Raw genomic sequence first — 27,300 nt, 5'->3', positions numbered from 1 at the left:
GCAGACGTGGGGATGCTGAGCGTTCAACACACCCCAACCAGAGCTAAAACTGAGGTTTCCACAGCAACACCAACACAGACACACCGTGTGTCTGCAGGGCATTCCTATGTTCCAGCTGCCGGAGTGACACAGGTTCAAGGACCCACGTTTCATTTTCCAAAAGCTGCAGTCCCAGTGCTCGAAGCCAGCAGAAAACCCGAGGTGGTCACAGTGCTCAGGGATGTCCCTTACCAGTTACAGGCTGCAGCAGCCATTTCACCACCCACCCACCTTCCAACTTCCTCTCACACAGGGTTTGCTTCACAGGTTAATAGCTTTGCCTCTTGTGTAAGTTTTAGGCTAAAAAATTTAACTTTTAATAAAATAAATATTTTAAAAATAAAATTAAGTTTCAATAGCATCAGAAGCATGCAAGAACAACTCAAGTTTTTGCTAAATCAATTCAAGCAAGCGTCAGAAGCACTTCTCTCACAACAGTGTGTATGCACCAGTTTCTACCCAGACTTTGGGCAATATTCTAAGGAAAAAAGGGAGACGACACAGGCAGACACATGATATCAGAAGATCTCCACAAGATCTGAAAACACATTAGCTCCAAAGTTTACTATCCTAACTCTGAGGACTTTGAGGCTGCTCGTTAATGGATCTGAAGGACCCGTGGCTCTGACAGCTTCCAAGAGGGGTTCTGCCAGGGTCGTGCATTAAGAGCACACAGATGTCATATGGTGACAAATGACCTCACAGGCAACACACACCCAGCTTGTAACCACTTAGCCACACTCTGGTTTACAACATTAGAGTTTTGAAGAACAATAGAAACTCGTAAGACAAAACCAGCCCCTGCCTGCACAGCTTCACTCCTCAGGACAGCCACAGGATGTCCCTGGGAAACAGCTCCTGCTTCCTCCTCCCCCAGCACCTGAGGAACAAGGAGCTCTGCTGAGGGACCTTCCTGCACCCACCCTCCCCCTGCCTGGGGCTCAGGAGCAGCACAGCCACCAACCCTGGGACAGAGCCAGACCTGGGACAGACGAGGCACAGAGGAAAGCACATCCTCAGAGGAAGATCCACCAAGTGCTTTACCCTGCTAATTAGACCACAGAATGAGAAGGTACCTTCTGGGTAAGAGAGGCAACAGCCCTAGCCAAGGAGATGACACCACAGTAGAAGAAATCCCTCCTGCTGGGTCAGGCCATGAGGCTCAGAGGCAGGGAGGTCCTACCAAAGGACAGGAAACAATCCTACTCACTGTGCTACCTGACGAGCCTCCAGTGCTGGTGAGTGTGGTGAAGGTCACTGTCACCAGACAGCTGTGTCCCAGCAGTGCTGAGACCAACCTGCCCTGCCAGGGAGAGTGAAACCAGGGAATGGGCAGGACAAGTGCCTCCTCTGGCCAAGGCTGTGGAAGCAAGTGTCGTTCAACCCCAAATCCTGCCTCAGCTTGCCTGTTGACTTTTAACATTGTGTTTATTTCCTACTTGACCTCCAAGAGTTAATTTTTTTCCACAGGTACTGGAAACAACTAATAAAATATTACATGACAAGACTTGACCAGAGACAACCACCCCAAAAGCTGTAGATACCAAGTACTTTGAGTGTTTCCAAGTGTGCCAGGTGCCAGTGGAGGAACCAGTGAAGTGCTGTGCCTGAGGAGATGCTCCCCTCTATGGCACTGCTCAGCTCCTCTGCCTGCCCCTCCCTGGCAGGAGGGCTGCAAGAACAGCACAAAACCAAACAAACCAACAGAGAAAAGCAGAGGTTATATGAACATACTTTTATCCTCAAACCAGGATAATACAAAACCAGGAACTGCCAAAGGAGACAGAACGGCATCATTGTGCACTGTCCCAAACAATTCTGCTCTTCTCCAGCAGTTAAACGACATTAAAAAAAGAAAACCTGTCTTGGGTTGGCATGACATCAATACCCAACACTAATCCATGCAGTTAGGCACAAAAATAGGGTACTTCAGCCTAACTGCAAAGTACAACTCATTCATGGAGTTATTCCTCGTATCCTGCCAGTGCTTTTAGAACTGAAGCTGTTTCTTTCAATTACAAAGTCCCTAATTCCTAGAAATCAAGATTCTGAATCTTCATCCTGCCAGTGCAAGGAAATTAAGGCTAAAAGAATGGAGGGAGGGAAAAAATGAACAATTACAAATATACACACTGAGTTTGTCGCCCAGTTCAGACACCATCTGGAAGACAGATATTTCATAATACATTTGAAGAATTTGGCTCTTGGATTGGCTTCACTGGGGCCTGGGGTTGCCTATTTGCTCAACTATTTTAACTGCACTTAGCTCCAAGGCCCATGCAATTTAACCACATCTCATATTTTAAATTAATTACCAGCTAATTGCTGCTTCTTTACAGAAAAGGATCCCTTTCCTTAGGTTGTGTTTTTTTTCTTCTTTATGGGAAGGAAAAGGAAAGAATGAAGGGGTCAGGGAAAAGGAGAGCTCCAGCATTAGGAGCTCAGCATTTTAAGGCCCCCATGGTGCCAAGAGCTTCCCTGGCAGCAGGCAAAGGACCTCTGCAAGATCCAGCTCTTGACCCAGCTGCAGGCAAAACCCTGGGCAGGTTTTAGTAACAAAAAAAAATGGCAGGAGCTGAGCACTCCAGCAGTAAAACCACATTCCTTTCTCCCAGGAGAAGTCACCCAACCTGCCACTGCATTCTTACCCAGCTCACCCAAAATAACAGTGTTTACTGCATTACACCTCAGGTCTTTCTAAAAGGGGACAGAGCTGCCCAGTAGCATTTCTTTTATTGCTACAGTAAAACTCTCTTACTCAACACAATTAAATATTTAAGAGGAAGTAGCACTGAAAGCAAAAACTAAAGAAACTTATGGAAGTTATGGAAACTAGTGGAATTTTCTCTGTACACCAACACCAAAATTTACAAAACTGTGACTAAATCAAGCCACTTCTGCTCATTGATATTGCATCCGTGACTTTTTATTGACTGAAGCTGTTAGATAATCCATCCCTCACTGCTATTAAAAGACCCAGAGCTTTCCAGCTCACTCAGAGAAGTCCCAGTTTATATGCCACAGAGTTTAATTAAGGAAGAGGTCCAGGCTCCACATGATCCTCTGGGACCAGGAGCTTGTCAATTTAGCCTGATTCAGCTGGAAACAGTTGGCTTCCATCGGGCTGCATCTCCACCAGACCTTGTGACTGGAGCACTCAGGCAGCCCCACAGCAGATGCTGAGTGTTGGCTTCACACAGCACTGCCCACAGCTCTGACACTGACACAGAAAATGGCACCGAGCCCCACAGCCTCTGCTGTGGCCTCTGCACCTCACAGCACCTGGGGAGATGGCCCATCTTCCATAATGAGCTCTATCTGGTTCAGAGAGGATAAATAACCTCTCATAGTCTGAAGACAGCTCCATCCCAGATGCTGCAGTGATGCAGCTTTCTCCCATAACATCCCAGGATGTTCATTTTCCCCTCCTGAAAGGCAAGCTCACCTGGCACTCCTGGCTGTATTTTCCAACCAAACCACAAAACCCTCTCAGAGACAGACTCAGCCCGGCTGCCAGAGAAGGCTGAGCAGGCTCCTGGGGCAGCAGGAGTGTGGCTCTGGGGCCACAGCTTCCTCACAGGGAAATGGTATCCGGGCAGAACCAGGTGAGAACCCTCAGCTGCCATTTACCATGACACAGTGCCCTCCAATGGCCAGCCACAACATGGATGGTGACAAAACTCAGCCCAACCAGATGCTTTGGGCTCCTTCCCCAGCACCCAAAGCCATGGCCAGGCTCCCCGCAGCCCCTTCCCTCCCCAGGCTGCAGAACAGCCCCTCCTCCCCAGGAGGGCAGGAGACACAGAGCTATTCCTGCCAGGGTGTGTGCATAAAACTACCGTTTCCTCACTCCCTCGGACCCACATTTTAACACAAACCATCTTAAATGTCTTAACAGTAATTTTACATTAAGACAAGGATTTACTTAGTGTCAGTGATAGTGGCCAAACATGCTGATAACTCAGTAAAAGCAGGTTAAAATGCAAGCTTTTAGAAAAATCTATTGACCTACTGAGAACCACAGCCTATTAATTTTCTTACTATGCCACAACAAGTAGATATGCCAGCCCTTTCCCTTATGAAATGCTTCCTTATCTGGACTTCTTAATCATCATTCAAAGTTTTACATGCTATCCCTGGGAAGCCAATGCACTTAGCATCTATAAAACCATTTCAGATACTTTTTTTCCATTTAAAAAGTCAATAAAAGATTCACTATGCTGAATTGCTTATTACTAGACACCATGTCACTGCTGTGACCAAGGGAGGCCCCACTCTGACTCTGATGGCAGAGTTATGCTTTTACATAACCAGAGCATCCAGAACAGGAACAGAGCTCTCCTTCTGAAGAGCCTGTGCTCCTGGCATTGTTCACCATGAGGTGAAACTTCTCTGGAACTCAAGGGGGTTTTCTAGGTAAAAGCCTCCTGGATCCACTGAGCTGGCAAATGCACCCTCAGAGATAGCTTGGCCCACCCCCCACAGCAGATGGGCTTTGGCAGTGCTCCACCAGCAGCCAGGCTGCCCCGAGCTGCTCCTCCAGCAGCAGTGTCCTGGGAAGGGGGCACCCATCCATCCACCCATCCATCCATCCATCCATCCATCCATCCATCCAGTGCCCCAGACCTCCTGCACCAGGAGGGGACACGGCTCAAGGGCTGCTCCTTGGATGCTGCCCTTGCTGTGGCCCTGAAGGCTCAGGGAACCTCTGGCTTCCTTTAAAAACAAAAAAACAAAAAAATCCCCACAAAAACCAAACACACAAAAAAACCCCACCACACTTCAAAAAAATTAAAGTTTGCTTAAAATGCAAAGTAGAGAAACCCAGCATTGAACCCCACCGTGTCACTGCTTTGTCACTGAGCCAGCTGAGGGAGTTAAAACTGAAGCCTTTCTCCTCAACCCTGACTGTAGTGGGTAAGTGGTGTTCCTTTTGAAGCCTCCCAGCTCCATCTCACCAAGGCACAACACACACAGGTGAACTTCATTAGCATGCCATTCACTTACAGGGAAGGAGACACCCTCCAGGGGAATCATTCCAGAGCCACAAACCCATGGGAACATGCAAACACAAGGCACAGAAGCCAACTTCCCCTCCGCCTTGTTTAGAAACAGTTTGCACTAAAGGTGACAGTTTTGAAGCCACAGTCCTTGTCACCTCATGGCCCAAGCTGTTCTTCACCATGGCATCACTGTGGCAAATCTTATTTTCATTCTTTTCCCTGGTGTTAGATAAAGTACAGGCAATGCTGTGTTTCACAGGAATTCACCCCACCTGCAGGTACCATTCCCTCCTACCTGGAAACTGCCTTTACTTTTATTTCCCAAAACCAGATTTCACTACAAGCAGAGTGCCAGGGAGGCTCCCGAGGGCCTGGAACCCTTCAGGATTCATTTTGCACACACGAGGCTTTGCCCAGTACAGCACACAGGAATTAAGATGAGGAAAAAAGGTTAAGCTGCATTGACTATATCCAGAACTATTTATTTTAAGGCATATGCAATTATATCTCATGCATCAAGATGTTTTCATGAACATACGCTCCCTTTTGACAATTTCTAATGCGTGACAAAATGTCATCTCAGTAGGAAGCTTGTAATTTCAGTTTATTCAGTCACAAGTTGTGGAAGTTGAATAAAAGTCAAAAAAAGAATGCTGGAATTGCAGAGAGCAGTTTCACACAAGAACCTCTTTTTTTGTTTGCACTTTGAAACATAAAAATGCTCTTTTCTGAAGACACATCATTTATTCACCCAAATGAGATACAAGAAGCTGCATGGCTTTCTTCCACCCAAGCCCACTGAGGAAGGGAAAGGGAATGCTTGTGGAAACTCCCATTTTGTTGGGGCCCATTTCAATTCCAGGATTCTCCAGAAACTCAAACTGAAAGGAATGAGGTGTAGTTCTCCAAAGGTCACATTGTTTCCTTTCTTCTGACAGGAAAAACAAACAAACAAAAGAAAAACAAACAAAGAGGGCTAAAACATAAACGAAATTTAAAAGATTGCTCCAGTAACTCCTAACAATCAACATCCTGATGTATTCACTGGTTCAGGAACTCCCTGAACAAACTCCCAGATGGCTTCTGGATAGCTGGAGGGATGGAGACCCTCCCACAGCTCTGGACACTCTGTGCCAGCACCGAAGTCACCTCGCTGTGGAAAACTCATTGGAAGATAATTTGATTTACAGCTCATTTGGACCAATAGGTTAATAAAAAAATTTTAATAGCTCATATTTACAAAGAGGCAGATTTATGCAAACAACATCTGAAGAACAATGCAGTCTGTCAGTGGGTAAAGGCAATGGCTGGCTCGTCATCTGTGACTCAGTGAATCCCAAACTAACGAGTGCCTTAACGCCTATCAGAATATCTGAACAAAATGGGAACAGATGTCCAGATTGAAGGTATCCACTGAGAGCTACAGCTATTTACAGACTAATGTAGGCACAAACTCTGCAAGCACTTAAGCACATGCTTAGTTGAAGACACGAAGCAGGACTACCACCATGTACATCCACTGTGCAAGTAGAAGTCAAGCCTGTGCTTAATTATTTGTAAAAGGTTTTATTATTTTTATGGGAAGCCATTAGGCGAGCCTAGCTTACATTTAAATAACTACTTTTTTTCCAATCAGCAATTGTGCTAGGACAGCCAGTCCTACAAAGGGCCTACTTTAGGCCCTGCACAAACACAAAGCATCCAACCAGACCGCAAGCTGGATTTCAAACTGAGGCAGGAACAAAGGAAAATTAACAGCCTAAACATGTCCACACACACAATCTGGCCTCTCAAGACTAGCGCAGAGATTTGGCTTTCCAGAACACAGAAAACAAGCCAAGTCCAAGCCAATGTTAATGGGAAGTCCTGATCCACAGAAGCCAGTGTGCAATGAAGCTGTAACCAGAGCTGCCTTTCTCAACCACTCTTTAGATGCACCTTTAATGATGCAAAAATAGCTGCCAGCCCCTGGGAGATTCTCCTCCTTCCTCCTGCTTTCCTGTGTCCATACATTTACCACAGGCTTGAGGATGGTTCAGGTTGCTGGCACATTGAAATGACAACCTGTCACCTGCTCAATTCTGACTGCCTCCTCCTCCATGCACTGTCTCTCATTCTTCCACCCCACTTCCATTCACAGCCTCCTGTCATCTTTTTAGATGCTCTGTTCTATGAAGTGTCCAGCACCATCACGATCTACAGCAGTACAGAAAACACAGAACCCGTGCACTGCTCCTGCTAGGGAAGGTGGCTACAGCATCCCTGGGCCACTGTGGAAAGAGCAAAGGCTTGCTTTTCCAAGCAGTTCTTTGTCAAGCAGCTTGGGTTTACCTCGAGAGGTGAGCAAGACACCTCTCCTCCCCTGTACAGCCCTGCCCAGCCCTCAGCAGGCCAGGTCCCAGCACCAGCTGGGGATACGAGCACCATGGCAGTTCCTGCCATGGCTCTCCTGAGCTTCCCCCCAGCCCAGAGCCAAGCGGGGTGCTGAGCAGCACAGCCAGCAGCTCTGCCTCTCCATCCAGTGGGTTTCTCTCTATTCTTTCTCTTTAACATTCAGTGCAAGTACCAGCATATGCCGAGGAGGGAGGCAGGGACAAAAGATAACGGGGAGTACACACACAACAACAAAGCAGCAGCCAGGCTCCAGCCTTACGTTCTCAGCCACCGAGCTGGGACACAGCAGGATGGCTCACTGGTCTCCCTTGTCCTCACAAATCCCACACACTCCGGTCTGTGACAGCACCTATCTGCCACCACGGCAGAGTTTTGGGGTGCTCACAGCGGGGCAGCCAGTCCCACTGCCTGGGTTGTTCCTTCAGCCCATCCAGGCCCTCCAGCACCCCGGCAGCAAGCAGGGCTCAGCTGTGGGCCCTGTCACTGGAGGGTAGGGAGACAGAGGAGTTCCCTGTCCGTGGAAGGATGCTGCTCTGGGGACTCTGGCAGCCTTGGCTGCTGTCAGCTTGCCTTGCCTTCACGTGAAGGCTTATGAAAAACCCAGGGAGGAGAAGAGTCTCCTCAGATTTTGTGCTCGCTGTCTTAAGCGCCCAAGGCCCTTGCTGTGAGCTCTCTTCTCCCCCACCTTCACACACATGCAGAGGAATTTAAATCAGACTGTGCTCATAGCTTGATAAATCAACAAAAGCAGAACCACCCCCCCTTTACAAAAACACCCACTCTAGCCAAAGAACCTCCTTTCCAATTAGAACTAAGCGGTACAGTCATCTAGATTTGGTGCCCATTCAAATATAATAGGTAATAAAGCTGTCTGGCAGCTTTTACAGTCAGATTTTTTTAATATCAGCTTCCTCTGTACCACAAAAAGACTGACAGACAGTCCTTCTTGTTTAGTTCCATAAAAATGGAGGTGATATTGGTATTACAAAAAATACAAACCAGGCAAGAAATATGCATGATGTTGACAGCTGCTATACAAAAACCACAGAACAGTAACACAGCTTTTCCCTTTTCTGACGCTTTATTACACTGCCTGCTAAGCAAAGGGAGCACCTCAGCAAGGCAATGAAACAAAAAAAAAAAAAAAAAAGGCATTAGCTACAAATTTTCAACATACAAGCAAGACACAGGGGGCTGTTCTGCCTGTGCATATTTGATTTGTCAGGGCTGCATACGGTTCTGCAGAAGACATCAGCGATAACGCCAGCACACGGCGATTAGTTATCACAGTCCTACCTACTTTATCAAGCTCCATCTGCATTAGGCACCAGGCTGCGTGTGGCACCGGGACCAGGGCAGCAGCCGCTCCCCACCGGGCCGACCCCTCCCGGGGACACCGGCAGAGCCGCGCACCCCGCGGCTGCCCCCGCCCGCCCGCCCGCCGCACCTCCCTCGCCAGCCCCGGCTCTTTGTTCGCCACCAGCCCCGCTCGGGCGGCGGCGGGGAGCCGGCCAGGGGAAGGGGGAGCCGGCCAGGGGAAGGGGAACGGGGCACAGCGAGACGCGTTCTGCGGTGGGGACCACACAGGGACCGCCGGGGAACCCCCGGGCACCGCTCCCGACCCCGCCGCAAAGCGCCCCGGGCGGGGAGCAGCCGGGGGACTCCAGCCGCACCCCCGGTTCCTTCCGCGGGGCTCCGGGCCAGGCGGCCGCACCTGCCGGGGCTGCGGGCGGTGGCTGCCGGCGCTCACCGGGACTCGTCGCCACGTCTCCCCGCAGCGCTGCCGGGCTCGGGGGGTGCGCGGACCCCGCGGGGCGGGGCGGGCTGCCCGGGCGCCCTCCCGGACCGACCCTCGACCTTCGCCCGGCCGGCGGGGTCTGCCCGTGGGGCCGGGTCCCCACCGCCGCGGCCATGGCGATGGGGCGGCGGGGCGAAGGGCGCCTGTCAGCCCTCGGCGGGCGGGGCCCCGCACCCCGGTGCACGCACACACACACACACGCACACCCCACAGCCCCGCTACCGCCCACGGCCCCGCCGCGGGGGCTCCCGACCCACCTCGTCCTCGGAGAGCCCGTAGACCGGCTCCACCGCCGCCGCCGTCGCCATGGAGCCGCTGCGTGGGGCGGCCCGTTCCGTGCCGCTCCCGCCCGGGGGCTTCGCGGGGGTGCCGCCGGCCCGGCCCAGGTGAGCCGCTGCCTCCTCCCGCTCCTCCTGCAGCCGCCGCTGCTGCTCCTCGCCCGCGGGCGGGGGAAGGCGTTCGCCGGGAGCCGAGCGCCAGCGGGAAGGGTCCGTGGGCGGTGCTGCCCGGGGGCGGCGGTGGGGCCCGCCCGCTCTGCTGCTGCTGCTGCTGCTGCTGCTGCTGGTGCTGCGGCTGCCGCCGGCTGGGGCTAGGGCTGAGGCTGGAGCTGAGGGCGGCCGCAGGAACGCGCCCTCCCCGCGGCGGGGAGCCCCGGCGGCGGCGGCCCTGTGGGGCGGAGAGAGGCCCGGCCCGGCCCAATGGCAGAGGCGGCGGTCGGGGGCGGGAAGCCCCGCCGGGACGGGCTGATTCGCTGCCTCCGGGAGGGAGAAGGAGGAGGGAGAGGCGGAGGAGGGCGGGGGACCTCTCAGCACGGTTCGGGGGATGGCCCGGCCCGGCCCGGCCCGGTTCTGAGGGCTGCGCTCCCCTCAGAGGCCGCCGCCGCGCTCCGCCCCTGCGCGAGATGGGGAGGGGGCGCGCGGAGCGGGCGCGCAGAGCGAGCGCCCCCCGGCGGGCACGCGCGGCCCCGGGACCCCTCCCGCGCTCCGCGGTGATCGCTGAGGGGAGGGGGGAGAGCAGGGAGGGGAGGGGGCGGCCCGGAGCCCCTAACGGGACCGGGACCGGGCATGGGGATGGGGCTCAGCGGTTCCTGCCGGACGGAGGGGGCCCGCAGGAGCCTCCGGCCGCAGCCATTTCATCGCCCAGCGCCCCGCTTGTCAGGACGCACCGCGTCCTGCGGGTCGCTGCGGGGCGAAACCCAGTCACGCTCGGTTCGAGCCGAGTTCCGGATTGGGTTTCTGCTCCGCCCCCAGTTGGTTCTGCCCCCGCCCCGGCCGTGCCCCACCCGCCGCTAATCTCTCATTTATCATCTGCATGTTATCTTTTGGCAGTACGATAGCGCTTAAGTAGCGGGTAATGAGCGATAGTGTACGTGAAACCGTTCTCAGACCCATTTCTGCTTTTACAGAGCAACATTCGAGTTCTACCACGTTTACTCTTTAGTGCGTGACACTTTAATAATGCCATGTGGAGCCGATGACACAGAAAAAGCCTTCTGTCCGCCCACCCCAGCCCAGGCTGCCCCTTTCCCTCAGCCCCCCTGGCTCTGTGTCCCCAGCCCAGTGTGGACCTGCACTAGGGCTTGGGTGACACTCCGGTTCTGTCGGGTCAAAGGAAACCAGCGGCAGCTTTCTGACTGCATCAGGCTCTGAGCTGAGCCAGAACCAAAACTCGGCTCCTCTCCTGCTACTCAGGTCTCCTCAGCAAACTCCAGCGAAAACTGGGGACGTCCAGGGGAGAGGCCTGGCAAACAGCAGCCCCTGAAACAAGAGCAGAAAGCACTCGTGATAACTCTGGTAGTTACTCGTGGTAACTATTTCCCCCTTACTGTGTTTCGACAGCAAAGAGTACACTGGGCACTACGAAAATCCCATCCCTGGAGGAGCTTTCACCTGACTCCTTGACAGCCAGACCAGACCAACCTCTGGATGCTCAGATATCATCTTACACCTGTTTTCTGCTCCGCAGAGCAGAGGGGAAAGGGAAATAGGAGATGACTTTTTTTTTTTTTTCTTCTTCTTTTGTCTGGAGGGATTCCACAAGCAGTCAGTAAGCCAGAAAGTTTTTTCCCAGCCTTTACAAAAGCTCCTCCTGGGGAAGGAGGGCTTTGACCTCTGCCCAGACAGCAGTGCACCAGAGCTGAAATGTCAAGCTGCTGAAGTGCAGGGCACTTACCCTTACTTTAAGCCTTTGTGCACACATGAATGTCTCCTGGCCATGAACTACACACGGTGTAGTTACTACCTGGCAGGTGGAGGCAGGGTGTCCCTCAGCACCATACTCCGAACTGCCTCTGGTTCCCTCACCACCCAGGACCTGCCAGGGCATCCCATCCAAGGGGGAGGTCCAGTGGATTGCCTGAGCAAGAGGCTCACTCAGAGGTTCTCATGTCAAGATAAATTAATTGAGTTTTATTCTCTGTCTCCAGGCAGAGCAGTCTGCTCTCAATTCTGGATCTAGCTTTTTTTTCCCCAAGTTTTTTAATCAGATTCTTTATTTCCTTAACAGAAGCAGCTCCACCACCTCTCATGCCCTGGTTGCCTCTCACAGTTGGTCAGATCATTCTCTCCCCAAGGGTTTTCCTTTTCGGTCACCTCTGTCTTGCTTTAATCCCTCCTGTTACAGTGCCAGAGCTCTGAGCAGCAGCAGGAGTCACTTCAGTGGCTTTTTTCAAAGGCCACTTCTTCCATCTCTGCCTGTGTCAGGTTGCTGCTACACAAACCCTGCCTCATCACGAGGGTCTGACAACAAGGCCATGGTAAACTGAGCCCAAACCATCTGAAGGGCAAGCTCTGGGAAGTTCAGGTGGTACTTGGTATGATTTCAGGATTATCTAGAGTATTTTTTCCATAATCAGTTTCAGAAACTCCTCTCAGTCCTTTGTATCCTGTATCTTTTAGTATCAGCAGCTGAGACCGTGAGCTGTAACTGGAAACTATTAGGAACCTGGCATGGACTACCATGAACATTTATATTTCTGAAGTGTAGAATGAAAAGGAAACAACTGGCTGTGATTCAACGTCTGGAGCTGGACTGGAATCCAAAAGCTGTAAAGCTGCTGGTTCAGGGAAATCTCAGTCTGGATCCTTTCTGCAAGGCATGACCACAAAGGGTGAGCTCTGGACGTGTGTCCCCTGCCAGGGCACCTGTGTGCCTCCGAGCCCAGAGGCTGGCACTGCCACGTCACAGCATCCACAGCCCGGGCTGGCAGAGCCAGAGAGCTCCCATCCACAGCCTCTCCCCAAGGGAGAATCTCTGTGTGCATAAGCTGAATGAAAGGATCACTGATGACAGAGCAGAAAATTAGTATTCTCTGCCACTAGCACATCAGCCTTATCGGATTGTAAAGCTTTAGTATCAAATCTGTGATGGAAATTACTTGCCTGTTGGCTTGTGCATACTACTACATGCATTATTCCTCCTCAGGACTGCGTTTAGGATAATGGCTGACCCTGGAGAGATGTCATTTGTGTGAGAATGCTGACATCAAAAAGCTCGAGGTGCGTGCAGCTCAGATGATTTATAACTGGCCTCTTTATATAACAAAGGCCCATTAATCATTTAAAATTTTCAGGGGGGAAATAGATTAAATGTACATTGTAGATGGCAGTTCTCAATTCAAGCTGCAGCTCCACACAAGTGTGTAAGGTGGGATGTGGTTGGGAGTGATGAGGACACAGTGCTCCTTGGCTGGCAGGTACTGGGAGGCGTGAGGAGGGAGTTCCTGCACCCCAACAGCCACGTGAAGCTGAGGCTTCCTTCGAACCCCCAGCAAATCTGCAGCTCTGTGCCAGAGAGGCTGAAAGGGGGTTCTTCCCCTTCCAGCTGGTGATTAGCTTACAGCTTGGGGTGATATCTCTCATTATTCCTTTAACCTCATCAGCCCAACAGCAGACACCACTCTGTTCTCATAAATCCCTAATCCTGTTCTAAATCTCTCTAACCACTTCCTCAGCAATATCCCCCTGCAGCAAGGTGCCCTGGGCTGACTGCACAGATTAATAAAACATCTCAGCCCTTTAATGTATGTGTGCACTTGCCAGCCGTTCTTTTGTTCGTGCTAAATAGCCAAACAACACCAATACGTTCTTTTCTGTAGAAAAAAGGAAAATATTTTTCCATTTTCCTGCATGGACCCACCGTCCGTTGGCTTTTAATTCCCTCGTATGCCAAATAAAAGCCATAAGAACACCTGAGCATGTGCCCCTCTTTAACTTCCAATCAGTTCTACTCAGAGGATAGCAGAGCAGGAAGATACCAGGGACTACTGCTAACATATTTTCGCCCACGCATCATGAAAATTGCAATGGCATTATCGTAATAGTCTAAGATGTAAGAAAAAAAAGACAGTATTGGTCTAAAGAGCTGATCCAAAGAGCAAAGAGGGCATGAGATGCTTTCTAAATAGCTCTTTGTGGGGCACACACATGAAAGTTGTTTCAAGCTGATCAAACATGAACCAGCTCCAGCCAGAACGCTGTCTCACCACAGTGACTGGAAGAGCCCTGATGAGCAAAAGGCTCCAAGCACATGCACTGCTTTTTTTGTTTCTCTGTTTGAGTACCACCTGGCTGGTTAAACCCAGATGTGCAGCTTCATCTTTGAGGCAGGATGGTCCCCATCAAGTTCAAAACCATGGGCAAAATGAATTCACATCTGTCTTGAGCCCACAGGTCCTCCAGCACAGGTCAGCCTGCAGGGACAGGGAGAAGAAAACTCTTGTAAGGGATGTGACTGTTGCTTAAGATCAGCCCCAGCAAACTCTCCTTTGTGTAAACACCAGATAGGCAGCAGCAGCAGATGTTTGTCTTGATTCCTATGTTACTCATTTTTAGCTTTTTGCTGAAAGAAGCATTCCCTTATTTAGTCTTAGAAGGGGGCTCCTATCTTGATGTGAACTAAATATCAAAGCCGTATAAACCTTTGATACACTGAGTATTATCTGATGAGATTTTTATTCATCTAAATTACTACTTAACACTGTGCACTCTCAGGGTACTCCCTAGATATTGTGTTTTGCTGTGTGCTCTCCCTCATCATTCAGACATTCCCAGCTATCATAATTACTGATTTCACACTTCTGTGGCTGCTCCTTCCATGTTTACTGTCTCATCCATTTAAATTACTATTTTATGGGGATCAGGGATTGCTGAGAAAAAAGTGGCCACTGCAAATAGGTTTGATAAAATTCCATGCAGCAGAAAGCCTTTCACCTCAGCAGACATGTGCCAAGCCCAGGTGCAGTGCAGTGAGAGCAGCAACCAGGAATCTAACTTTTTGCTCAGGAAACTGCTGTTGTTAATGAGTCTTTTTTCCCTTGGTATTACAGTGTAAATGTTCAAACAACCTCCAAGTACAACAGGGAGGGTTTTGTTGTTTTCTGCTTATCAATGCCAAGTGATGGAGAATATTTCACAAAAAAGGAAAAAAAAAAAAAAAGGCTTTTAGTGGGAAGGATGAGAACTGTCAGCTTGGGGACTGAATTTGCAGGGTACTTACTCACAATCCAGCATTCCACTGTTGGATTACTGCTGAGCAGGCAAAAGCCATAAATAACATTTATGTTTTTATCAGGTACCAGTACATATTATGGGAAAATTAGGGTAATGAGAAGCTGGTAAACGGGAAAACATCCCACTTTGGGTTCAATATTTTCTTAAAGCCCTAACTCATGGAATTCACTCTATCCCAGTATGTCCTAGATCTTTTCCAAATCTCAAGTAGGTATTTTAAATCTCTTCTATAGAATGTGTGTGAAAAATTAAGAGAGATGAGATCAGAAATGCTCTCAAGCATTTATTACTTGCTTCCTGTCTCTCTCAATTAATTTTTTTTCTGTATACACTGGACATTGTAATATACTTTTTTTATGGCACTGCACTATCAACATTTGTTTATATCAGATATATATTTTAGTTTCAATTTTATCTCAGATTGAAATATAGTACTCTAATATTAGTCTTATCCCTTACTAGGTATATTTTGTTTTTCCCATAATAAATTGATGATTCTTGACATGACAGTTTATCAGCTATGAACTCCTGCAGAGTGAGAAAGCTTACAGCCCTGTTGTACTTCAGGTGAATTATTTCCAATTGTAATTATTACAACTGCAATTATTACAATTAAAGTAATTAAAGTAAGCTTTCTTTTTTTTTAGCTTTTAGATTTTTTCATGGGAGGTTCATGACACATTCTGAAATTTTCATGCAGTTGTATCAGGTTGAATCCAGTAAGCAGTTTTCACTTTTTAATCACTTCAGCTCTGCATTTTATTACTGCTTGTTTCTACAGTTCCATTTTTATGGACACAGGGATGGAATTCATTTGACCTAGTCACTCTGGGATCCTTTTATCCCCAACAAAGAGAAATGGGAGCTTTTGAAATGCAATTCATCTCGTGGTGCTGAAGCAGACATCTGAAAAAAAGTCAAATGAATGTTAGCTTGAAAGTGCCTCTTCCTCTCTATTGACTGCAAGAGAGCCCAGGGCGATGAGCTCCAAGAAAGGCACCCACATCACAAGCATCCAGCTGCAGGTGGGACAGGACTGTCCTTCACAGCCTGACCCAGTTTGCATCATTTTTAGAAACTAAATGCAATAAGAAGGCATTTCCTTAACACATTCTGAAATTTTAGGATGGAGCGTGGAGTATTTTAACTCAGCTTCTTCACAAGTACAACAGCAACCCCTCTAGTACCTGAACAACTGTTCACATAGAGAAAAACAGAGGCAGGGTGTCAACCCCTTTCCTACTGTCTGTGCCTGCAGGACAACCTTCACTTCTTGTCATTTAGGTTGTGTCACATCATCGGGCTCCCAGGAAGTGCTCTTGACATAAAACCTTTCTTTCCCTCAGAGCGAAGCGGTTGCCACGGCGGCTTGGCCACTGCTCAGCCAGACACTTCCCTGCCCTGATAAACAGAAAGAGATCACAGCCTGCTCTCCAGAACCAGCACATGCCACATTTCTTTGCTACCCCAGGGCCCTGAAGACGAACTCTTTTGTTTGGCTTTTTTTCACATGCACTTAGAAATATTTCACGAACTATTCTGTATCAGTTGCACGCAATGGTGACTGCAACGAAAGCCTGGTGAATAGGATGGAACACTGCAAAAACTTTGCTGGTTCCACTATTTGCAGACATTATACACTGCAAAATCTTCACTATTGCCATTCTTTGTAGCTGTTATTTGTTTTTCTGCTGGACTTAACTGTACCAGCTCCTGCCCAAATACTGGGAGATACTACTCAGAAGGTCACTGTAACATGCCAATATATAGACTTTACACTGTAAATCCCCAGTACTTTTAGTCACCCATTGACTGTAGACACAAAGAAAATCTAAATAAACCATGATCTTCACAAATACAGATGGCTGGGGCTTTATAGAATTGGCTTGAACAGATTAATAGAGCCACAACCTAAGCAGAAAATGCTCTTTAGGGAATGAGATGGATGCCTCACCCGCTTACCAAACGGCAGCACGATCCTAAACACCCGGAACGGCACACTGATGCATTTCCGAGGAGCTGTAAATGCACAGCAACAGCTTCTGAACGGCTGCGGTGAGATCAGAAGTGAGAGCACGGATGCGGGCAGCCAGAGGCAGCTCCTGTACCCGGCACCGGCCTCGGCTTCCTGGGCTGCGACCCTCCCCGCTGCTCCCGCTGCTCCTGGCCCCGGTCTCAGAACCTTCCCGGGGCTTCTCCTGCAGGGAAGTTATTGCTTTCCTCCTGTAACTCTCACCTGGCTGCTGGGGACAGCCCTCCCACCCCCTCCAGCCACCCCGGCACAGGAGGCATCTCCTTAATTGCATGAGCAATGGAGCTATTTTTGTCAGGCATTGTTCCGATTGAGGTATCGACCGGCAACCGGGATCTGATTGACTCCCCAGGCTCGGTGGCAGCGGGCCCGGGCTGAGGGCTGCAGCCACGCAAGGGGTGCGGGCAGCGGCGCTGAGAACCGCGCAGGGAGTGCGGGCAGCGGGGCTGAGAACCGCGCAGCCAGAGCTGCGCTCTGTGCGCTGGGCAGGGGATGCCTGATGGGCAGGGGACGGGCAGGGGATGGGCAGGGGATGGGCACGGGATGGGCACGGGATGGGCAGGGGATGCCTGATGGGCTTTGTCTTTCCCCTCTCTTCCAAACCAATATTGCACTGCAATGCTTCCAAAGGCGATTTTTAAAATGTTCTAATGACAATGTTATCACTTGTTCTGCTGAGCTTAGTAAATCGTAGAAGTAATAATGAAAAGTTACAGATTTTATCCTATTTTCCTATTTATCCTGTTTTCAGTCCTCAGTTTAAAAAGGATTTCATTATTTCCACGAAGGAGAACATAAATCTCCATCCCACAGAGCCAAAAGAAGGCTGTTTACAAACACGTGTCAACTTAGTTCAATATTTAGTGTTGGTACTAACCCATCATTTTCTCACTGTAAATCTTATCAAAGGTGATAGTTTATATCAAAAGATTTCATAAGAAATTTTAATATTTTGTCAGGTTTATGTTTGAATGATAACCACTGCATCTATGTTTTCAGTATGTATCTCTCTTAAAGGGTTATTAAAGCATTATTGAAATGTCTGGGGGCTGAATATGATGCTGAACACAGGAACTGGTTCTGAATGTAAAAGATAAACTATTTTAAAACATGTTAGTATTTTGTAATATATTATTGAATTGTCATCGAAAACTCATCAAAGCTATAAACCAAGTTAAGTCAGACTCCCACAAAGCAGAAATAGCTTTCAGTTTTTTATTACCAAGTTATTTCTCAGTTCTGTCCCCTTCTGGTTTCATTACTTTATGAGGGTAAAACTGCAGCCCCCTGGCCTGGAGCAAGACCTTTTAAAAAGGTTTGTGGTACAGTGAGGTAAAAGCAACCAAAAGATAGAAACCTTGTTGTTGTTGTTGGGAATGGACTGAGAGTCCTCTCCTCACAGTAACATTGTGTGTTACCCCCCTCAGATCTCCTGTGGCTGTGTCACCAGCAGCCACAGCTCAGGGCTTCGGAGCAGCTGCTTTCTGAATCACTCTGTCTCAGCAATATTATTACCCTCTGAGTACAAAAGGTGGATCTCTCACCTTCGTGCTAGGCTTCACCATCCCTAGAGTCAGCAGAATTTCCCTGTCTCCAGCGGTGGAAAGGTCTGACCTGACTTTTGACTAAGTTAATTGCTATTCAATTTAGAGTAACAATATAATACTTCAGGCATGAGCAAGATTCTTGCCCCTCCTTTAACAGGATTCTTCTGTGTTGCAACTTCCCTGTGGTTTTGAACATTTTGGGTGGGTGTCAAAGAGGTGCAGGCAGAGAGGGCTGATGCATTATACATGAAGATTTGCTTTTGTAACTTCCTACCCAGTGTCAGCAGCAAGGCAGGATTATCACAGCAATTTCAGAAGTACGACTAATTGGTTTCTCTCTTGACTCAAGAGCCAGCTCAGAGCTGGTGAGTCCGAGTGGCAGCAGAGCAGAGGCAGCAGAAGCAGGTGGCTGTAAGGAAAGGTTTGCTCCTTCACAGCAACCTCTGCCTGCCCAGTCACACCCAGGCCTGGGTCCTTCCATCCATCCATCCATCCATCCATCCATCCATCCATCCATCCATCCATCCATCCCTCCATCCATCCAAGCCCTGTGGTTCTCCTCCTAACAGCAGGAGACAGCTGTCATGTAGCCAGCAGCTCACTCAGGGGTGACAAGTAGGTGGACTAAACACAGATTTAAGGACAACAGTGCAGAGAACACTCAGATTTACTGGATAAATGTGTTTTCTTGAGAAGCTGCCAGGAGAAGATCAGTGTAAGCACTGACAATCATTTTTGTCAATTGGCATTTCTTTATAAAATTGTTCTGCTATGGATTAACAGTTATGCTATTGTAGCAGACTGAGACTGCTAGGAAAATGATATAATTTTTAAAATTAATATTAAATCAAATTTACCTTAAGCCACTCGAGATCAAGCAGTTTATCGTTTTTCCCTTCACTTCTAGCTCACTTAAGCAAAGCATTCATTTTGAGCTAATAAGCAAAATTAATATTAAAGAAGTTGAGAGAAGGTGTGTCTCTATTAGTAATTCATAGTTTACAGAAAAGAAAACCAAACCAAAACATCTCAGGAATATTTTAAAGAGCCTCATAAAATTGTCTGACCCGGTCTGTGAGGTGTGGTGTCCCAAAGGCTTTGAACAGTGGCTGCTAATTACTCTTAGAGGTCTTTGACGTAGCCAGTGGCCTGGGTTTTGGACAAGGAGGAAATCCCCACAGTTCCCTGTCTTTCCTGGTAGGTGAGTTTTCCAGTCAGTGGGGCAGCTGGGCAGGTTGGGGGAACAGAGGGGACAGGAGGCCCCAGGCTGATGAGAGGCAGAACGTTGCTGTCATGGTGCAGAGGCTTTTCTGCTTTCTCAGTAATTAAGCTGAGAATGTCCTACCTTGCTTAGTTTATGAGAAACGAAAATATAATGAGATTTGTTATGCAAACTGTTTCTTTCACTTGGATTTCATGTTCTGCCTGTGTTTAATAAATCTTGGTTTTGTTCAGATGGTTGTGGTGGTGATAATCCCAGCCAGATTTTTCTCCCTTGGGGAGAAAAAAATCTGAAACCTTTATGGTAAAGTGATGAAAAGTAAAGTTTCTCAAATTTACACATCCTTTGAGGCTCACTCAGCAATACACAGGTCTCACCCCCATGCACTGCTCACCAGGAGGCAGCAGGTGAGGGAAAGCACCCCACAGACCAAGAGATGAGGTCTGGCACAGACACAGAAACAGGGAGGAATACAGTTGCTTCAGGTGAATCACACAGGACACTGTAGCGCTGCCCGTGGCCGCTAATCTCCATGGCATCTGCCCAGCAATGCTGCCTCTCCTGTTACACCACCCAGGGCATGTCCCACGCCACATGCCAGCCCTGGCTGAGCATCCTGCCCCCAGCCTTGCTGTCCTTACCAGTGCTCTCTGTGCTGCTCACCCTGCCAGGGAAAACAGAAACAAACAAGTGCACGGGACTGGTGGGATTAAAAGCTCAGGCTCATCTAGTTTGGTATCTTGTCTCTGCCAGTGGCCAGCAGAAAACAGCAAGGCAAGCACGCAGTGACACTTCCAGTGCCTGACTTCCCAGCTCCCAGCACCCTGCAGCTCAGAGGCATCCTGAGCCAGAGCCTGCACCTTTGTCTTTTGTGGGCTTTGATGTGTTTCTCTCAACTGGTCAGAATCCTTTCTGAACCTCTGTAAATTTATGGCATTATTCGGAATAACAGATTCTAACGTACTGTGTGAAAAACACCTCCTTCTGTTTTGCTTTTCTATAGCTTTAACTATTTAAGTATACTTCTCCTGTTTCTTATATCATGGTTAATAGGGAACAACTACCAACCACTCAGCTTCTCCAGGGACTGATGCTTTTACTGGCTCAGTTCCTTCAGTTCCTTGCTGGGCTGTAGACCTGTAGCACACAGTCCCTCCAAGTACACAAGTTTTCCTCATTTTCCTCATCTCTGTGCCCTTGTCACAGCTTTTGTTAAGGCTGTTACCTATTTTCTAGGCATTAGTCTCTCTAGGCTTTAGTCCCTAGGATTTTGGGAGGACAGGATTAGTCCCTAGGATTTTGGGAGCTAAGGACTGGGTGTGGGTACAGAGAGGGCACAAGGGATTTATGGTGCCCATTTTTCTGTTCAGCTTGCTATTTCCTTCCTTGTCTCTCTGAAGCAGTCTGCTGGGAGGGCTGGTCTGGTTTGGCAGATAGAGAGTATTTAGCTGATGTTTCCATACAGCAACCTAAAGCAGTGCTAAGAACCTAAGTAGGGCAGAACATGGTACTGACTTTTTGTGTTGGGGTTGGCTCTCTGGTTTACTTTGCACTAACCCATGTTGAGTATCATTGTGCTGAGCTACAGCTCACCCATTCAGTATCATGAAATGATTGTGCAGCTCTTCTCAGCTGGCTTTTTAAAAATGATCTCTAATAATTTAACAATCACCAGCAAAATTTTTGTGTAGCTCCTCCATGGGGAAGTCCTCCAATGGATCTCTTTCTGCAGCATCCATAAAGGTCTTCAGCCTGAGAACATGGGGTCACTCTGTGACCTTTACAGTGACCTTTGAAAAATCAGTTTCAGCATTTTGCACTCTAAGCAATGCTGTCTTGGGGCTGGACTTAAAAGTAAGAAGAGGCTCCTGTTCTCCAGTCTGCACACATAAAGCTGATGGAAGGATTTGTGATTTAGATCTTGGAACTTTTTTATTTTTCTGTGAAGTATCATGTGTGGTTTTTAGGTTAAGTAGAAGACATAGGATGGACAATGTCACTAATTGTGTATTCAATTACCATCCTGAACACACTTTAAGACCGAAAAAAAAGATCAGAAGATGTTGTTTGATGCTCTTGCTCTTCTAGTAGACAGCCTGAAGCTCAGTTATCTTCCTTTTTGAATTTCCACATGAAAGGCTTTTCTACTCCTAAACCAGATGAATAGTTTCTACGTTTTCAGCTGCAGAAGATCTATGGCCTGATTTAGAAAACTGGTGAAAGAAGCAACTCACCAGACAAGCCTCCCACTCTCCCAGTGTCTGCTCTGTGCAGGAAGATGCATTTACTCCCCATGTAGGAAAGGACTTGAGAACAGAGGACGTGCTATTGACTGTCCATGTGCATCATTCCTACACAGCTGCACAGGCAGGTGCACAGCACTGCCAAAACCTTTAAAAGAGAACATGCAGGATTCCTGTGAACGACTGCCATACACCTGCTAACAATCCACCTTTGAGTTCCATAGGAACAGCAGGCTTCTTTCTTATCAATTTCCATTTATTTTCCATCAGTGTGCAGCAGGGAGCCAGGTGACCCATTCATTCTGATCAGCCACTGAGAAATGGCAAGCCTGCTTCTGCCAATTTAAATAGTCAGGTCACAAATGATGGCAAACATTCTGTTCTCACTGGACAGAGTCCTGGGGGCAAGCACACGGCTACAGACTGAAAATACACCATGCTCAGGACAGTATTTATTTAAAAACTCTCCTGGTCTCCTGCATTTTATGACAAATGCATAACTTGTGTATTGGGAGAGAGTTATTCAGCTGCTATGCTAAATCTTGCCTTAATGTCACTATTTGCTATTGTCATGCTTTAAAAAGTTGTGCCTAAAGGCCACGATTTTGTGCAGCCATGGTCTGTTGTTCCTTGTGCTATTGATAGATTTTGTAGCAGTGGCCACCTGCCTTTCTTTAATACCATCCTCTTTTTTTTAATTATTTTTTTTTTTCTCTAGCACAACCTCTTTTATCCCCTCCTAGCCCTTTGCAGGTTGGCTGTCTGGGGATGAGAGCACTGACAAACAAACACAGTCCTGTGCAGCTGCCTGTGACAGGAACTTCTGGCTGAAGACCTGGTACTCAGAGCCTGAGGAAGGCTGCCCTGCTGAACGTGTCTTTTCTTAGCACATGAGAGCTGGTGTACCACCTTGAGCCTGGCAGGATGCCACCCTGACACCTGGGCATGGTGCTACACTCTGTGTATGCTTGAAATCTGTTTGCTGAGGGTACCTTCCAAGCCCAGGATGCTGCCACGACATTTTTGGCAGGTCTACCCTCAGTGAAAATCCCGAGCCAATGTTTTCAACACTCACTAACCTCCAGCACTCACTTTTATGCATCTCATGTTTGATTAACAGAGATACCAAGAGAGAAGCAATTCCATCTTACCTCAATGCCCCCGAGCAGTATTTCTGCTGATGCAGAGAAGCTGAGCAGCAGCTTCCTTCCCCCCACCGTGCTGGAGCTGGTCTGCAACACCTGGAGAAGACACCAAGATATCTGCAGTGAATTCTGCCTTGCACTGCTGAGAATTCAACAACAAGAAACGTTTATAGAGCTCAACTCAGCTGGCTCTGGGCTCTGAACAACTGTAAGGAGGAAGGAAGAGAGGGGTCAGCTCAAGTTCTGGAGCCCTGCCCATGGGAAAAAGGACACATGAATTTAATTCTGAAGGAAGTTTCCAGATTGTTGCCAGTATTGCTCATTCTCTGCAGGATTATCAGTGAGGAAATCTGTGCTATTCGAACTTGAGCAATGTTAAAAGGTTGCACTGTGGGTTATTTAATTTATGAGAAGTCAAGGTAGGCTAATTCCCTTATTTTCAGAAATGCACAGTCTGGTACCTTTGGGCACCAGATCCAGCTTCCCTGTTCACGGGCTCTTTTCAGCATCATCTGAAATCCCTCTCTCTAAACCTTTTGTGAAGGACACATTACAGTGTTCAGGCTGGGAAGCTCTGGGAAGGCACACGACCTATCTAAATTGCCTCTCCTCTATCATTCCAGCCCTAAACAGTAATCAGCAAAACCACCCCACCCGTCCCATTTGAGTTCCAAATCAGTCATGCATATCACTTGTCCTGGGGTGGAGATCTATCCCTGAATTTTGGGTTTCGAAACATCACTGTTTGTGTTGCAGAATACAATTATTTCTCCTACTGTGTCTGTAGGGTTGCTGAATGCCTTCTCCCCTTCTAAATGTGAAGTGGCAGCACAGCAGCTTTGAAGAGGTTTGTTTGGGGTACGAGAAGCCCTTCTCCTCCCCTGGGCTGTTCTAGAAGCAGAAGGGCAGCTTTTTCTCTAGGCTAATTGATTCTTTGGCTTCCAGGCTTTGGTATGGCAAAGGGTTCTCCTGTGTTTTGCTCCCACCAGCACCAGATCAAGGGACAAGGGCAGTGTGTGCTGCAGGGGCTTTTCATCCCACAGACTTGGGTATCCCTCCTAAGGCAGAGCCTGGGCCCCAGCAAAGTGTGGAAGGTGCCTGAGCCAGAGAGGTTTTCCTGCAGGACAAACACATGGCTAGAGCAGGAGAATAATGGTTCCATGGAAGTAAACAGAGCCATGGGGTTTGGTACCAGTTGCCAGTTTGGCCCCTGGGGTCACTGCATTGCACACCTACACTCCCAGTGGGTTTGCTGTAGAGCTGTCCTGTCCATCTGAGTATCAGAGGTCACCCAGCTCCTTGTGCACCCTGCTCTGCACCCCTGTGAGCTCCCAGAAGCTGCCCTGGGAGGAATCATCATCCTAAAATCACAAAAAGAAATCACATCTGCTTCCACCCTCATTACTTGCCACTCTCCAACTGCTCAGCTTGGACAGGGACCTCCCAAAGCAGGAGAGAGGTGGGATAACAGTCCCACTAAAAATTCAGATTGGAGATGGTTAACAGGAACAACAAAGAGCAGGAAGGGAGTAAGAGGAATGGGAGTTCAGTGCACACACCTATGCACATGGCATTGCTTGCTGCTGAGGTGAAAGGTGAGCTGGATGCAAGTGAGAGAACACGAGCAGATTATCCTAAGAGTCAGTCACTTTTGTTTCTGACCTCTTGAATTATTAAGAAATACCTTGCAGTTAGTAACCTTTTCTCTGACACGGCTTCCAGCTATGTTTTTGTGTGCAAGCTGCACTTGCTTTGAGTGCTCAGTGGCACTCTGGCTTGGCCCTGTCTGGAGCAGCAGGGAGGAGCTGGTGGGTCAGTGCTCTCAGCAGCTCGGGACACCAGGGCACTCTTGTCTCCATCCCACACAGGTCTTCTGGCACCTTATTTTCACTACTCTAGATTTCTGGTGTGATAAACACAAAACTGAGGCACCAGGTGATGCTTCTACACCCTCTGATCTTTTGCCTTGTTCCTGAAGTCCTTCATCTTTTCTCCATAAGTAATGATTAGTGCTGATGTTTCAAAAAAGGCCATGATGCTGCCCTGAAAAATGCCCTGCAGGAGTAGGAGGCACCCAGGACACCCCTGCTCCTCACCCTCCTACCCAGCCTCCTCAACTCTTCCAGGTATTACATGCATAATTATCAGCTTTCCTTCTTAATTCTTTCATATTTTTAAAACAAATTACAATTATGAGCAAATCACAAAGGACAGGGGTGCTAAAAAATCTGCTTTATAAATACACCAACCTGAGAGCTAAATGCAATCACTCGTGTACTGTTACATGAGATCTTGTTGACATAACTCCAGAGATTTATACATATATTAGTATCTGATTTTTTTGAATCTATTCAACTGGCTTTTACAACCTATTTACAATGGCTGAAATTATTGATTTTAAGAATGTTTTGTTTTGTTTTTTATAGCAGAACCAGGGAGTTAGGTTTCTTGCTAACACAGAAGGAAGTAGTGCTGCATGGGACCTGTGCTGCAGACAGTGGCAGAATAAGGGTGCTCAGGAGAGGAGAGGGAAGCTCCAGCACACACCAGCTCACACTGGGGTCTGCAGTGGTGTTGGGTGATCACAGGGCACATCCTTGCCCATTCAGCACTCCAGATGTGGGTACAGGCCAGCTGCCTGTGCTGTGCCAAGTGACGTGGTCCGTGTGGCCATGAGGAAGCCAGAGAGGAGCTGCAATCAAACTGCTGGGAACAGCAGCAGGAGGAAAGTCGTGGTCAGCAGCCATGAGGCAAACAGCCCGGTGGTGAAACGGGGACTTGCCAGAAGGGTTTGTATGTAACCACTGCCTGAAGGGCACAGCAACTCTGATTTACACACACTCGTGACTCTATTGCTCACTCATGTGGCACTAGGCTCCCTCCTCACTCACACTGAGCTCCACTGCTCCCAGGTGGGCTCCAGGTTAGGTGCAAGAACATATCCAGGGGGCCATGGGTATCTTAGTTCACATGGTGGGATTTTCTACAGGTCTTGTGTACCCTTACCTGATGTGTAATTTTCTGTTGCAGGTTGTATAGACTCAGTATTTAGAGACATTACAGCCCTTTCCACCCACTCTGGTGAATTTATATCACTGCCTCTGACTGAAATGCTGCACACATGTGTGCACACTCTCACACTCTCACACACACACACACACTCACACACACACACACTCACACAGACTCTCCATTTCAAGGCCATTACATTAACCCATCAGAAATGCTGTTTCCCACTTGGTCAGAGCAGGCAATATATTGTGACTTCTGCTGTGAGAAATGTAGAGATTGATGGGGAAAATCATTAAAGCTGAAGCTAGAAAAGGCTAATTAGATAATCCAGTCCTCCCCCTAGTGCATGTCATTTTATATTAATAATGAAATATATTATTAAGGCTATGCCTACTTTTTTTAATGTCATCTTTATAAAGTAGAATTAATTTGCTTACCTCAAATTCAGGCGGCCTCAGAGATTTGATTCCAGTAGAATTCAAGGCAGGTCACTCAAAAAGGATCTTTCTGCAACCTTTTATATTCTCATGGCAGTCACAGCCCCTCCTCACCATGCCTGAAGTTTCAGGAGTGATGTCCCAAGGATGACGTTTTTAGATGCTTTAAAATATACAAAACATACCATCAGTATCAGGCAAACTACACCAAGAAGGTCTGACAAGATATTTTAGCCCCACCATCTTTTAATCTCTCTCTCAGCAGTAGGAGTGACCTTTTACATTTCCATGCCTACATTTTGTGTATAGAAATTAAGACAACACTACCAGAGGCACATGGAGGTCTTTGGGTGAAAAGCTTGAGACAAAATGCCTGTTTTTATTAGCACTGCCTACAGTTTCTAATGTTTGGTTTTCTACATCATGGAGAAAGCAGCCTTTTCTCTGTGTTCCTTCTCACTCATCTATGACCAGGGGACACACCACTAAGAGCAGTTCTTGGATTTGTACATCTAGGTGCTGCCTGCAAAGAAGTCAGTGATCTGAGAAAGCCTGAGCACTTCACTGAGATCACACACTGGTGTCAGCAGGAACTACTGAAGTCCTCGGAAACAGTAAAAGGATTCCTGTTGTGACACGAAGGACTGACGGGGTTTTCTCCCCTCAAACCCTGCCTCCCAGCGGTGCTAAGGCTCAGAGCAGCCCAGGAGAAAAGGAAGCCACCGTCCTGCAGCTCACCTCCAGCAAACACAGCAGCAACTCTGACAAACCCACTCTGGCCGGGTGTGCTCTGCTGGAAACTCCTTCCTAGACAAGGTTTCAAGCTTGTCTCACTACAGGGCTATGAAGATCTGGAAATAAGTTACTCTCTGTGGCTTTCTCCAGGTGATGCTCCCAAATAAAGTCTTTCAGAAAATA

General features: G+C 48.2%; 1 protein-coding gene and 1 long non-coding RNA gene across 5 annotated transcripts in view; both read right to left on the bottom strand.

The window, feature by feature from the left end:
* The window catches only part of NEDD4L (NEDD4 like E3 ubiquitin protein ligase), a 119,535-nt gene extending 109,900 nt beyond the window's left edge, over positions 1 to 9,635 (bottom strand). For all 4 annotated transcript variants that reach the window (XM_071729786.1, XM_071729787.1, XM_071729789.1 and 1 more), the window contains exon 1: positions 9,492 to 9,635. In XM_071729786.1, coding sequence (XP_071585887.1) covers positions 9,492 to 9,542 — 51 coding nt within the window. In that variant the 5' untranslated portion in view covers positions 9,543 to 9,635. The remainder of the gene's footprint in view (positions 1 to 9,491) is intronic.
* A 1,033-nt stretch (positions 9,636 to 10,668) lies between these two features.
* On the bottom strand, positions 10,669 to 27,061 carry LOC139789274 (uncharacterized). The gene is made up of 4 exons (XR_011723106.1): positions 26,383 to 27,061; positions 22,940 to 23,029; positions 15,572 to 15,650; positions 10,669 to 13,924 (listed from the first exon to the last, which is right to left on the bottom strand). It is a non-coding gene; the product is annotated as an uncharacterized lncRNA (long non-coding RNA).
* Positions 27,062 to 27,300: the final 239 nt, after the last annotated feature.

The sequence above is a fragment of the Heliangelus exortis genome, chromosome W (genome assembly GCF_036169615.1).
Source record: "Heliangelus exortis chromosome W, bHelExo1.hap1, whole genome shotgun sequence".
Taxonomy (NCBI): Eukaryota; Metazoa; Chordata; class Aves; order Apodiformes; family Trochilidae; genus Heliangelus; species Heliangelus exortis.
This window is presented reverse-complemented; position numbering and strand designations above follow the sequence as displayed.